General features: G+C 42.4%; 2 protein-coding genes across 4 annotated transcripts in view; both read left to right on the top strand.

The window, feature by feature from the left end:
- Positions 1–10,217, top strand: RSAD2 (radical S-adenosyl methionine domain containing 2). Its single transcript, XM_030555480.1, has 6 exons — positions 1–375; positions 1,490–1,651; positions 2,046–2,275; positions 4,269–4,418; positions 5,691–5,723; positions 6,372–10,217. The coding sequence occupies exons 1-6, from the start codon at positions 45–47 to the stop codon at positions 6,534–6,536; spliced, it is 1,071 nt and encodes a 356-aa protein (XP_030411340.1). The 5' UTR covers positions 1–44; the 3' UTR covers positions 6,537–10,217.
- Positions 10,218–11,527: 1,310 nt separating this feature from the next.
- Positions 11,528–12,853, top strand: part of RNF144A (ring finger protein 144A) — a 107,309-nt gene continuing 105,983 nt past the window's right edge. The window contains exon 1 of one of the 3 annotated variants that reach the window (XM_030555477.1): positions 11,528–11,897. In XM_030555477.1, the coding sequence (XP_030411337.1) occupies positions 11,786–11,897 (112 nt within the window). In that variant the 5' untranslated portion in view covers positions 11,528–11,785. The remainder of the gene's footprint in view (positions 11,898–12,853) is intronic. The other 2 variants (XM_030555478.1, XM_030555479.1) reach the window with 2 other exon arrangements.

Here is a 12,853-nt window from a genome sequence, read left to right as displayed (position 1 = left end):
GCGCCCCTGCCAGGCTCTCCAGAGGGCTGCAGCCCAGCGCCAAGATGCACCTGGCCGAGATGCGTGGCTTGCCCCAGGCGCTGGCGATGCTGCTCCGGGTCGTCCAGGCGCAGCTGAGCGCCCTGTGGCTCTGCCTAGCGCCCTTCTCCTGCCGGCTCCGGGGGGCGCTGCTGCCGGGGAGGAGCCCCCCGCTGTTGGAGGAGGGCGCTGGGGAGCCGGGTGGCGCCGAGGTGCCCACGGTCCCCATCAGCGTCAACTATCACTTCACTCGCCAGTGCAACTACCGCTGCGGCTTCTGCTTCCACACAGCCAAGACCTCCTTCGTGCTGCCCCTCGAGGAGGCCAAGAGGGGGCTGGCCATGCTCAAGGAGGCGGGTGAGTCTGCCGCACTGCTGGCCCTGGGACCTCCGGGGTGAACTCCGCTGCTGGGACCAGGGCTGTAGGCTGAGGGCAGCAAATACTCTGACGTGGTCCAGATTATGACTGATTGCTATTATTATTAATAATGATTATTTTAAATATATTATCCAAATGTTGAATTTAATGGGGAAGGGAATTGACAGAATTCCCCCTTTTGATTAAAAAATTCCCTAATTCTCCCTTCGCCTGCACCTTTTTCTACTAGCCCTGAATTAAAGCTGTGACCCAGACCTAAAAAAGCCCAGCAGAGTAGGTTCAGTCTCCAATTCTCTCCTTATTCAGTCATGTGCTGAAAAAGTATTGAAAGTACAGTATAGGGGACAAATTTGGAGCAGTGCTGCTGTGTGGCATCTTCATAAAATGTAACCAAAAGTTCTCCCGGGTAAAAAAACCAAAAACCTCCTTTGCCATTTCAGATGAAGAGGTTTAGTTTTGGTTCAAATAGGAGGGAGCTCAAACTGCACCTGAAAGTTAAAATCTAGTTGCTGCCTTAAAAGTGAGAAGATACAAAAATTGCAGTAGAGGCTGGTATCATCTAGAAGTGGGGAAGCAAATCAGACTTGTAAAGGTCTGGTTTACAAGTAAAGAGGATTGATTATTATATTATTAGCCCACATTTTCAAAGCTTGAGTTCCTGAAGATAGCCTGCTAAATCCATAAAGAAAGTATCTAAATGTGGATTTAGGAGTAGCTTTTCAGATACCCTGGTTTGAAAATATTGTCCTTATAATTTAATGATTTGTAAATAATCTTCAGTACAATAATGTGCATGGTACTTTACATCGTGAATAGTGACCAGGGGTGAAATCTTGGCTCCGTTGAAGTCAATGGGAATTTCATATGTTTATGAAAATCATAGCAAAACTTTAGCAGAAAAAGGGGTTTCCCCTCTTCATACATATTTGAAACAGTTTATTGAACTCAACGGGAGCTCTATGGACTGTGGTTCACCATTAGTATATCTGTGCAAATCATCTGCATTCTTCTGTGCATATGTTGTGAGAAAAAGGTCCCAAAACTTAAATTGATCCAATCCAAATAGCATTTCTCTTCTTTTGTCAAATACTAGGTATGGAAAAAATAAACTTTTCAGGAGGAGAGCCATTTCTGCAAGAGAGAGGAGAATTTGTGGGCAAATTGGTCCAGTTTTGCAAGCAGGAACTAAAACTGCCAAGTGTCAGCATTGTGAGCAATGGCAGCATGATTAGAGAACGATGGTTCAGGCGTTACGGTAAGGAAAAATGATGTATATGTTTATAAAGATGCACAGGTTTCAGGAATCTTTTCAATTCAACTTTATAATAAGGAGTCTGTGGATATTTTTTAATAATATATTTACAGTAAATGCAAACAAAACCAAATAGTTTTATATGTACTTTTAGATCAGAGGTATTTAGACTGACTTTAAATACATTAGCCCCAGGTGTCCCCATATCTGTGTAGAAGAGGGTGTGTCACCTTTGAGATGCTCTCCAGTCCTCCTAAGACCATGTGGAATCCTCTTTGATAGGGTTCCTCATGATGGGTTTTGAGGGTGTGCTTGAAGGTGGAGGGTGGCAAAGCTGGGGACTTAATGACTCTTTACTGCAGACATTGAATATAATTTAATGTTTTGTCTATTTCAGGTGAATATCTAGACATTCTTGCAGTTTCCTGTGATAGTTTTGATGAGGAAGTCAATGTTTTAATTGGCCGTGGACAAGGAAACAAGAACCACATTGAGAATCTCCAAAGATTGAGAAAGTGGTGCGAAGATTATGCTGTGGCTTTTAAATTAAATTCAGTAATTAATAGATTTAATGTTGACGAAGATATGAATGAACAGGTTAAGGCACTAAATCCTGTCCGATGGAAGGTAAGCAAGAAATACAAGGCCACATGTTCTCTTCCCAGGGAAAGGGGAGAACCAGGAAGGTAGGGTTGCCAGGCATCTGGTTTTTGACTGGAATGCCTGGTTGAAAAGGGACCCTGACGGCTCCGGTCAGCACCACTGACTGGGCCTATAAGAGTCCGGTCAGTGCGCAGCTGGGCTAAAGCAGGCACCCTGCCTGTTCTGGCTCCGCACGGCTCCTAGAAGTGGCTGCATGTCCAGCTCCTAGGTGCAGCGGTGTCCACGGGGGCTCCATGCACTGCCCCAGCCTGGAGTGCTGGCGTCGGCTCCACAGCTCTCATTGGCTGGAAACCCCGTGGACAATGGGACCTGCAGGGACAGCGCCTGTGGGCATGGGCAGGGCGCAGAGCCCCTTGGCCCCTCCACCTAGGAGCTGGACATGCCAACTGCTTACAGGAACCGCCTGAGGTAAGTGCCAGCCAGCTACAGCCTGCACCCTGAACCTCCTCCACATCCCAACACACTGCTCCAGGTTGGAACCCCCTAACCTCCTCCCACACTCCTAATCCCCTCTTGCACCCCAACCCCCTGCCCAAGCCCTGAGCCCCCTCCTGCACCCCAATCCCCACATCCCCAGCCCCACCCCCGAGCCCACACTCCCAGCCAGAGCCCACACCCCCTCAACACCCCAAACCCTTCCCCCGGCCCTGAGTCCCCTCCCATACTGTGAACCCCTTGGCCCCAGCCCCCTCCTGCACCCTAAACTCCTCATTCCAGGCCCCACCCCAGAGCCCACACCCCCACACCCAAAACCCCTCCCTCAGCCCTGAACTTCCTCCCATACTATGATCCCCTTGGCCCCAGCATGGAGTCCCATCCTGCACACCAAACCCCTCATTCCTCGCCCCACCCCAGAGCCTGCATCCTCAACCGGAGCCCTCACCCACTCGCATGCCCCAATCTCCTGCCCAAGCCCAGAGTCCCCTCTCACACCCTGAACCCCTCATTTCTGTCGCCATCCCAGAACCCGCACCCCCAGTTCAAGCCCTCACACACTCCTGCACCCCAAATCTCTGCCCCAGCCTAGTGAAAATGAGTGAGGGTGGGGAAGAGTGAGTGATAGGGGTGTGTGTGTGGAGGGAGTAGGGTCAGGGCCTCAGAGAAGGACGGGACAAGGGTGTTTGGTTTTGTGCAATTAGAAAGTTGGCAACCCTCCAGGAAGGGGGCATGGTGGAGCAGAGCTCTACTATGCCTGATCTTCCAATTGGGTGAGAGAGAGCTAATTTCTGATGGCACTTAGTATCAAGGATCCGTAACCGAATCCCAGACAGGCCATCTCCCTCACTACATTTGAGTGACACTCAGATACTGTCAAGAATTTGCCCTTTTGTGTTATTTGCAAGGAAATATTTTTTTACCATACAGAAGTCTGGTGATTTTGGGACATATAGGGAACATCATGGTTTTTTTATAGGAAAAAAAATGGAAAATGTCATATTACTTTGAAAAAAGGAAGAAGTCTGAATACACAATATTAATTATTATTAAGTATATTTTTCATTAGAAAAGTGTGAAATAGCTGTCCTCTTTAGTTTAAAATCTTGTAAGGCTCACATGCTTTTAAATGTGCAAAGACACATGGAAGAGTCTTTCTCAATAGTTAGAGCCTGATCCTCCACTCTATTACACTAGTTTGCAGCATTTTAATTCCATTGAAATAAATATAATTGAACCAGAATAAAACTGGTGTAACAGAGTGGGGCAGTTTGATCACTAGGAAAAATGTTATAAAAGAAATCTTGGCCCCACTGAAGTGGTGTCTCTCATTTATGCTAGTTTTACGCTTCGTGGTATGCTGGTGTCATTTCGTTGACTTCACTGAAGATTCAGCCAGTTGAAATCACTGTGAAAAGAGAGACCCAGGGCCTCTCAGTCATGGTGGAGTTTATGTTTTGTTTTTTCCTATGGTAATTATGACAGATAATACAACCTTCATCATATACTTTCTGTCTTTCAGGTATTCCAATGCCTGCTCATTGAAGGAGAGAATACAGGTGAAGATGCACTGAGAGAAGCAGAGAAATTTATTATCAGCAATGAAGATTTTGAACAATTCCTAGATCGCCATAGAGAGGTCTCATGTTTAGTACCAGAATCTAATCAGAAGGTAAAATGAAGCTATTCTTTGATAATTCTTTATTATCAGAAACTAGAAAATAGCATGATAGCTAATGCTTTGCTTACTAATACTTCGCTTAGAAGTTAGACAATATAATTCCTTTAGCAGCTGTTTTTTTTATATTTGGAGAATTTTTTACAAAAATCTATTACATATGGAGTGAAAAGCACATAACACTGGGATACTTACAGTTATGGAGCCCAATTCTGCCCCCATTGAAATCAGTGGGAATTTTGCAATTGATTTCTGTAGTAGCTGAACCAGGCAATGTTGGTGGTACTAAGGTAGATTGGAGCATTAAGAATACCAATAGCATAACAGTAATAGGCTAGGTTTTCTAAGTGAAAACCTGCATAGTGAATTTAAAACAAAATAAAACAAAAAAGAATCCAGAGGAATTTAGTGCCAGATCACAACATTTAAGGATGATTACATTTTAATAGATAAGTTTTTTAAAATTCAGAACCCAGTTTTCAAATGTGGATGCCTCAGTAGGCTACATCCTTCCTTTTGAATTTCATATAATCATTTAAACATGTAAAATGGGTATTCACTGTACTTATCTATGTGCTGATGTGAACATCCAAGTAAGTGATTGTATATATTTTAAAAGCACCTGTATCCGTTTGAGCACCCATATTTCATAGATTCATAGACCTAAGGTCAGAAGGGACCATTATGGTCATCTAGTCTGACCTCCTGCACAATGCAGGCCACAGAATCTCACCCAGCCACACCTGGAACAAAACCCTAACCTATGTCTGAGTTACTGAAGTCCTCAAATCGTGGTTTAAAGGCCTCAAGGTGCAGAGAATCCTCCAGAAAGTGACTCGTGCCCCATGCTGCAGAGGAAGGCGAAAAACCTTCAGGACCTCTACCAATCTTCCCTGGAGGAAGATTCCCAACCCCCAAATATAGCGATCAGTTAAACCCTGAGAATGTGGGCAAGACTCACCAGCCAGCACCCAAAGATGAATTTCAATCTGATCCTTAAACCAAACAAAAAATGGTAGTCAAGCAACAATTTGTTTTTTCGTAAAAAGCCACTTTCATGGTTCTCTATCTGCTACTCACTAAGAGCATGATCCAAAGTTCATCGAAATGAATGGAAAGACTCCAACTGATTCCAAAGGACTTTGGATCAGGCCCTAAGGGAATGGATACTTATTATGCCTATACCTTACTTATCCCCTAACTTTCACTAAAAGCATAGATTTTAGTTTGTCTAGTAATTTATAGTTTTTTTCTATGCTTTTACAGATGAGAGACTCATACCTCATTCTGGATGAATATGTAAGTTTTTGTTTGCTACTTAATGAGTTAATATTTCTCTATCAGTTAATATGGGCTAAGCTATTATTCATGGTTTAGCAGGCTAAATTACAAGTATTTCAGTTTAATTTTACCCCATACAGTACTTTCCACATGTTTCTGAAAGAATGGCCTGCTACATGTGGATGCAAGGAAATTGTATTCATCATCATAAACATTTAGACAACTCAAACACAGGACCTGATCCTGCAAATGGACTTGAGTGAGCAGCTTCACAAGTGCATAGGGGTCCACTTGCATGCAACCAATTGCAGGATCAAGATAATAGTTTACATGTCTGTTATATTTGATCCTCACTGTGAAGTTCAATTTGCAGACCTAATTTGTGTGGGAATGTGTATTCTTTACCTATATGTAAACTAAGCAGGATATTTTCTAACTCTCTTTGTACCATCTTTTAGGAGAAAAAAAGACTCTGGTCCTGCAAAGCTTTACTCATGTGCTTAACTTTACACTTGCGAGTAGTTTCATTGGCTTCAATGGAATTACTCTGCATAGAGCTAACCATGTGCATGAGCCTTCACAGGACTGGGGTTTAAGTTAATTCATTTTGTAGAAATACTCCACTTTTAGCCACTTCCTAATTTTCTTAATCTATGAATTTCCTAGATGCGTTTTCTGAACTGTAGAAATGGACGGAAAGAGCCTTCCAAATCTATCCTGGATGTAGGCGTAGAACATGCTATAAAATTCAGTGGATTTGATGAGAAGATGTTTCTGAATCGAGGAGGAAAATATGTGTGGAGTAAAGCAGATATGAAGCTAGAATGGTGACTCAAAGTATTTTTTTATTGCACATGAGCTTTGTAGTACGATAATAATAATTATTATTTTTGACATGAGTATTGTATATTTGTTTCTTATTTTTATGATTTATATATATGCCAATACCATTTTTAATTAAAAGTAGAGTAATGTTAATTGCAGAGAAAATAGTGTGTGTAACTTTAAATTTTAGCTTACTTAAAACTAATCTTTTCGAAATTTAGATTGTTTTCATCTGCTGTGTGCTCAGGGATTGCTAAATAATTATTGAATTTAGATATAAGATGATCTCCCAAATCTAGTACCTACCTAGTCTCTTAAAATTCTTAGACTACACCTTCCACTATGGTAAAATATATTGTAAAAATATATGTAGTTCTAGGCATAAAGAGTATTGCATTAAATTAGAAAAAGTTATATAGGAAATAGTTTAAAATAATAAATTAGTGACTCAGAAAAACAACAAATGCAACATCATAATATATTTCTTTAATGACCAGTTAGACAGGTAGATTTCTTATCATGAAGCTTGTTCTGCCTAGTTCTTAAGAAATAACAAGTTGCAATTCCAGGCTAGCTCACTAGGGGGCAAATCAGTAGCGCTTGGAAGACAATGCTGACATTTTCTTGAGTAAGAACTATTGAATCGGGCTAGTTACCATAATATATGACTGAGACATAGGCTAAATTAAGTTAAATGGAAACCAGTGCCAAGTGAAACATCCAATTTTCACTCTGCAAGCATTTATTTGTGAAAGTGCATATTTCCTCCAGTATTTGTAAATGTGATGCAGGATGCAATTTTCTCCTGTTTACTAGAGCACACTACTTTTGTTAGAGGAGAATATGAATTTTTTCCCAAAACATAATCATGTTTTTACCCTTGATGGCAAACATTATTTCACTGGAAACTAACCATGTTTCCCATGGGAAATAGCCTTTTGTTTTAATAAAAAGTATTCAAGGTAAAAACCAAATATTTTGCTTTTTACATGAATTCACTCAAATCTTACTTTTTAAATTATTTTTTCCTCACATCCAGCTCTCGTGGGGGAGCTCTTTTTAGAGAGAGTGGACAGAATTCTGTAAGGCTGCCTTGTGTTAAAGAAATGCTAGAGTTATTTGCTGTATATTTTGCTAAGCCAGTAAGTCAGAAACCACAAAGTTCACATACCATATGTCTTCATTTAGAAGTCAGCTTGGCTTAGTAATCACCCTTATTTAGTAGCTGCACCAATAACATACAAACTGTGAGTGAAACCAATTAAATTTAATAACAGCCACCTTTGATTTAAAGGGGTAGCATCAACTTGAAATATAGTAAACTCAAATACATGAGTTCGAAGTAATTTCAGTTATTACACTTGTGCCTGAGCCCCCCTGCCAATCGTGGTGGTTTTACAGTTATGTTTTTCTACTTTTAAAAATGTTTTTTTCTCTTCCTTATTTTTTGTGTGAAAAACCCTACAAATGGGCAACTCACTGATGATCTGATCCCGCAGACACTTATGTGTGAGTAACTTTACTCATTCAGATAGTCCCACTGAACTTAGGCCTGGATCCTCAAAGATATTTTGGCTCCTAACTTCCATTGAAATCAGTGAGAGTTACGTGCCTAAATATCTTTGAGGATATGGGCCTCAATGCTTACAATTACTTACATGCATAAGAGTTTGCAGCATCTGGGCCACAGCATATGTCCAATGCTAGTGTAAATAAATAATAGAGAAATATACGTTTTCTCGAATTTCTTTCAATTATAGTACTTTTACTTCTTGTTTTAACAATAATAGGTAAAGTATTTTCGGAGAGAAATTAAACTTTTAATTTCACTCTTTAAAGCTGCAGCATTAGATGATCACAATGGTCCCTCTGGCCTTGGAATCTATGAAAGGGAGAAGTAATTAAATGTAATAGAAGTCACAGCTTCTAGATAGTTTTATGGTATTATGCCCAGCTGAAAAAATGGGGAAATATTTTTAAATAGTAATTCCTTAGGTCCGTATTTTATTTTCCTAACCATAATGACGTAGAGTCCTTAAAGAACAAAAGAGTGTCGAGAGAATTCTGCAATCATTACGTTGCCTATACATAGATTTTTTTTTTGCCCTTCAAGGCATTTTAACTGCTCCAGATAGAATTAAAAGGCTTTATCCCACAATCTTTAGGTGAAATTCCCCAGGAGCTCAGTTGGAGTTTTCCCTGAGTAAAGACTGTGGGACGACACCCAAAGTATATACTTGTGTCCTTGGGTATGATATTTTCTTATGGCTAAAATCTTGGATCCAGCATATATCCTCTGCACCCAGTCAGCTGAGGAGTTTGAATTTTCTGTGATTGCTGGTCTAGCCCCAGCTTGAGGAATGGCTAGTGTATCCTTGTATCATTAAATCCATGAGCCTACTGCTAACGCAAAATGCCTGCTGTGTAGCAACATGCAGGGAGCCTCCTCAGGTATGAGCCACACACACAGAAGTATACAACCTCTATGCAAAAAGCAACGAGTCCTGTGGCACCTTAAAGACTAACAGATGTATCGGAGCATAAGCTTTCGTGAGTGAATACCCACTTCATCAGACCCCTATGCAGACTCTTTTAATCTTGCCACCCTTCTTGCCTCTCTGTCATTTATACAAGATAAATGCAACAGTTTTGCTACAGGAATAAAAGAGTTAGAGAGCAGAAGCTAAAAAGCAAATAGAAAAGCAACTAAAAAACAGTCAGACATTTAGAAATATTTGAAAAGAATGATAAAGAGCCAAAATTTTCAGAGTGCTATGAAGAGGGTTCTGATTTGTGTTCTTACTTTTCACATGGAATTCAGTCCTGTGGGATTTTCATCATCTTTACTACAATATGCAATAAAAAAAAACCCAAACCCACTGTATGTGGTATTGCTTCAAAGGAGATGGAAATTGTCTGCACCAAGATACATCACAATGAGAACTTGCTTTAGTTTTTAGCATACTTTGAAGGCTAAACCTTAGCAGTGAATAGACACTTTTTATACATTTTAAAATTGTAGGTGCTTCTGAATGAAAAAATCCTTGTTGTTTAAAGTTTTAGTTTTTTTACTGTAACAAAACGAAGAGTTTTTATCAATAGCTATAAGTTTCAGTATTAATCTAGAATGATGTGTGCTATTTTTACACAGATCCAGTATATAGATGTGTAAAATATATATGTAAAATAAATAAAATATATAAAATGTATATAATGTGTTCCTATTAGAACAAGTTGTATATTTTAGGTCCTGATCAGTTATATACGTGCTTGACTTTAAATATGTGACTTTAGGTCTCAATCCTGGAAACACATATGTGCTTAACATTACTAGCATGAGTAATCTCATGGTAGTTAAGAACATGCATATGTGTTTGCAGGATCAGGCATTAGCTTGCACAGTAATTTGTTAGCACTTTTATTGCTTTTCGTATTAGGAAAAGTGACAGGTAGAAAGAACTCAATGCACTTGAAGTCAGTAAGAATTTTTTCTGAGTAAATAGTGTAGGATATGCCCTATTTGATGTGCTTAGCTTTCATTATAAAGTGTAACTGTAATATTTTAGTGTGTTGCAGAAATATGATGTTGAATTTATTTATTATTACTACTGAAATTTTTTAAATGTTTTGTAAAAAGCTTATATTAATATATTCTGCATTGTAATAAAGTCTTTTAACTTTCTTAAATGTACCTATAGTTTATTTTTGTAACATATAACACAGAACCATATAATCTATCATATTCCCAAGGAGTGTTCAATTTTGAATCTAAGGTCCTAGTTTAGCAACAAACTCTGTAAGAATGCCTTGACCATGCAGAGCTGATTGCAGGATCTGGGGCTAAATGTAGATTATTTTCTTACTGCAGTGCATTTGTTATGTGGGACTGGGACACAAAAAATTTGGGTTCTATTCCCAGTTTTACTACCTTGGGCAAGTCACATCCTGTCTCTTTGTCTCAGTTTCCCCATCTATGCAATGGGGATCATACAAATCACCTTTGTAAGTCCTTTCAGATTAACTGACCAAAAGTGCCGTGTAAGAGCTAGATATCAGTATTATATGGCTGAGTTGATCCTCCGTGTTATAGGAACAAAATTATGTTACATTGTATTGTCAACCTGACAGGCTATCTTGCTATATGTATTTGAAAGGCACAAAAGGGCTAGATCATCTCTTTGCCTGTGCAGATAGAAGTGACAAAACCTGGCGGCTCCAAGGTGCGAGTAGTTGAAAGTGATACCTATATAGCATCATCCACCTATCTTTGGGGTACAGTGTAAGCTCCTGCATTGAGGTCCAAAAGATTGAGGTTTCATAATTCTTTAGGTAGGCTTGCATGGCTGGCCTTACTATATTTTGCAATACTAACATTTTCTCTCCCAATGGCAGGGATGTAGTCTAGTTGATTTAAAGGAATATTTCCCATTTCTAATGTCTATGATTATCTTCTCCTGCCACTGTTCCTCTCTTGGCTTGTGCAGAGAGAGAGAGAGAGACCAACCGGCCATTGTTTAACGTCCCTTCTAAAATCATTAATGTTCCTCAATAAACTTTTCCTCCTGCTTCTTTAGCAGGCAAATCTATCCTGCATCTGTCTTTTCTAATTTCAATAGTCTCTGTTCAACTGCTGAATGATTTGATGAACCAGGAAGAGAGAAAATGGTGCAGGAACCAAGCATTCAGATATGGGGTGCTGGAAGCATTTTATAGTGAGGCTGCTGATGACGGAACGTGTTTGTTATAACTACTCCAAGCCAGCAGCACCGCTAGTTCCAGCATCACTGTTCAGATACTCAGGGAACGGTAACGTAGACCACTTAGAAATAGGGAAGTTTTAAACGTGGGAGACAGGGTATGCCTCGCCAGCCTTGCTGGCAAAAGGGAAGCACGTTCCAAACTGTCCCCAAACGAGCCCCGCAATAGGGAGGCTGCGTCCACATGGCGGAGACTTGTGGGGGAGGAAGTGGGAGGATGTAGTTGTAGTGGGAACGTGGGGTCGGCAGAGGGCGCCCACGTGGGCGTGCTGGAAACCTAGCGGCCGCTTCTAGGCAGCCAGTGAACGGCTGCAAAACCACTGGAGCTTAATGGCGTCTTTGTGCTTAGATTAGCTGCTGCCTCCCCCCCGCCACCTGGAAAGCCCCGAGCGGCGCAACTTGGCTGCGCGGCTCACGGAGCAGGGGGCTGGGTTCGGAGCAATGCCCGTCGCGCGGCCGCCGCCCTGCCCAGGCTGCTAAGTGTGCGGTGCATGGTCCATGCAAGCGGCTGCAGGGCGCAGGCGGCGCCCGTTTTGGGGAGGCAGCCGGCGCAGGCACGGAGGCGACAGCAGCATCTCTTCTTTCCCGCCGAGGCTGCAGCGGCAGACGGGTAAGGGGGGCGGAGGGCAGCATCCTGGGCATCCCTGTATCGCCCCAGAGGCGGGGAGGTGGCGTGAACTTGGCGGTGGTACTTAGGCCAGTGGCACCTCGGAGCCAGCCGCGCGGGGTGTGTTGCGGAGGTGGTGGGTGTCAGAGCTGTAGAGCCGCCCCAGGTGGGGTTGTAGGTTAGGCCAATGTGTGGTGTCGGGCCCAGCACCCAGAGAATACTTGGGGGATCTGGGTCTGTCCTGCCCTCTTTTGCTCCATACCCGCGGTGAATGAATGGCATGGCAGTGAGCCACGGCGTCTTCGGGCTGTTTCGTGCCCCAGCAGTAATCGCGCAGGAGAGAGGCAAGAGTGCATTGATATTGTGTGTGTGTGTGTGACTTCACCATTGTAGCCTCCTGTCCCAGCAGCACTGGCGCCCACCCTTCTTGTGACTGAGCTCAATTGCTGCTACTGCCTGTGGTCCTATTTGTGCAGCCCCCCACCCCCTGCACCTCTTGCCCCAGAAGCAGGCAGGTGTGGGGCGGAGGCTGGGGTTTGCACAAGCCCAGCAGCAGGAGGAAGATGCAGCCAGACGGGCGCAGCCGCCTCTGCCACTTATCTATCCCGATTCCACTCGGCTTGTTAGCCAGGAAGAAGCAGCGAGACAATCTCTCAGGCTAATCCTTTCGAGCGACAGATTTTCTGCAGGAAAAAAAGGCAAGAGTTGCTAGCCCTTGGCTCTGCCTGGTGTTGTGAAGTGTGGTGGAGGAGGAGGGTTGGCTGTCTGGAGGGGGGGGGGGGGGGGGAGGTTTTTTTTTTTTTTTTTTTTTTGGTGTGGGTAGTTGGCAGGGTGGTGGCCCCTCTGATCCCTTTGTGCTGTGTCCAGCTTTCTGTTATAAAGGGAGGAGGTTTCATTTTGTTTCCCCCAGACTTCTCCACCTGTGTCTACTGCAGGTGGGTTGTGATCATATGAACAAT

The sequence above is a fragment of the Gopherus evgoodei genome, chromosome 3, assembly GCF_007399415.2.
Source record: "Gopherus evgoodei ecotype Sinaloan lineage chromosome 3, rGopEvg1_v1.p, whole genome shotgun sequence".
NCBI lineage: Eukaryota > Metazoa > Chordata > Testudines > Testudinidae > Gopherus > Gopherus evgoodei.
This window is presented reverse-complemented; position numbering and strand designations above follow the sequence as displayed.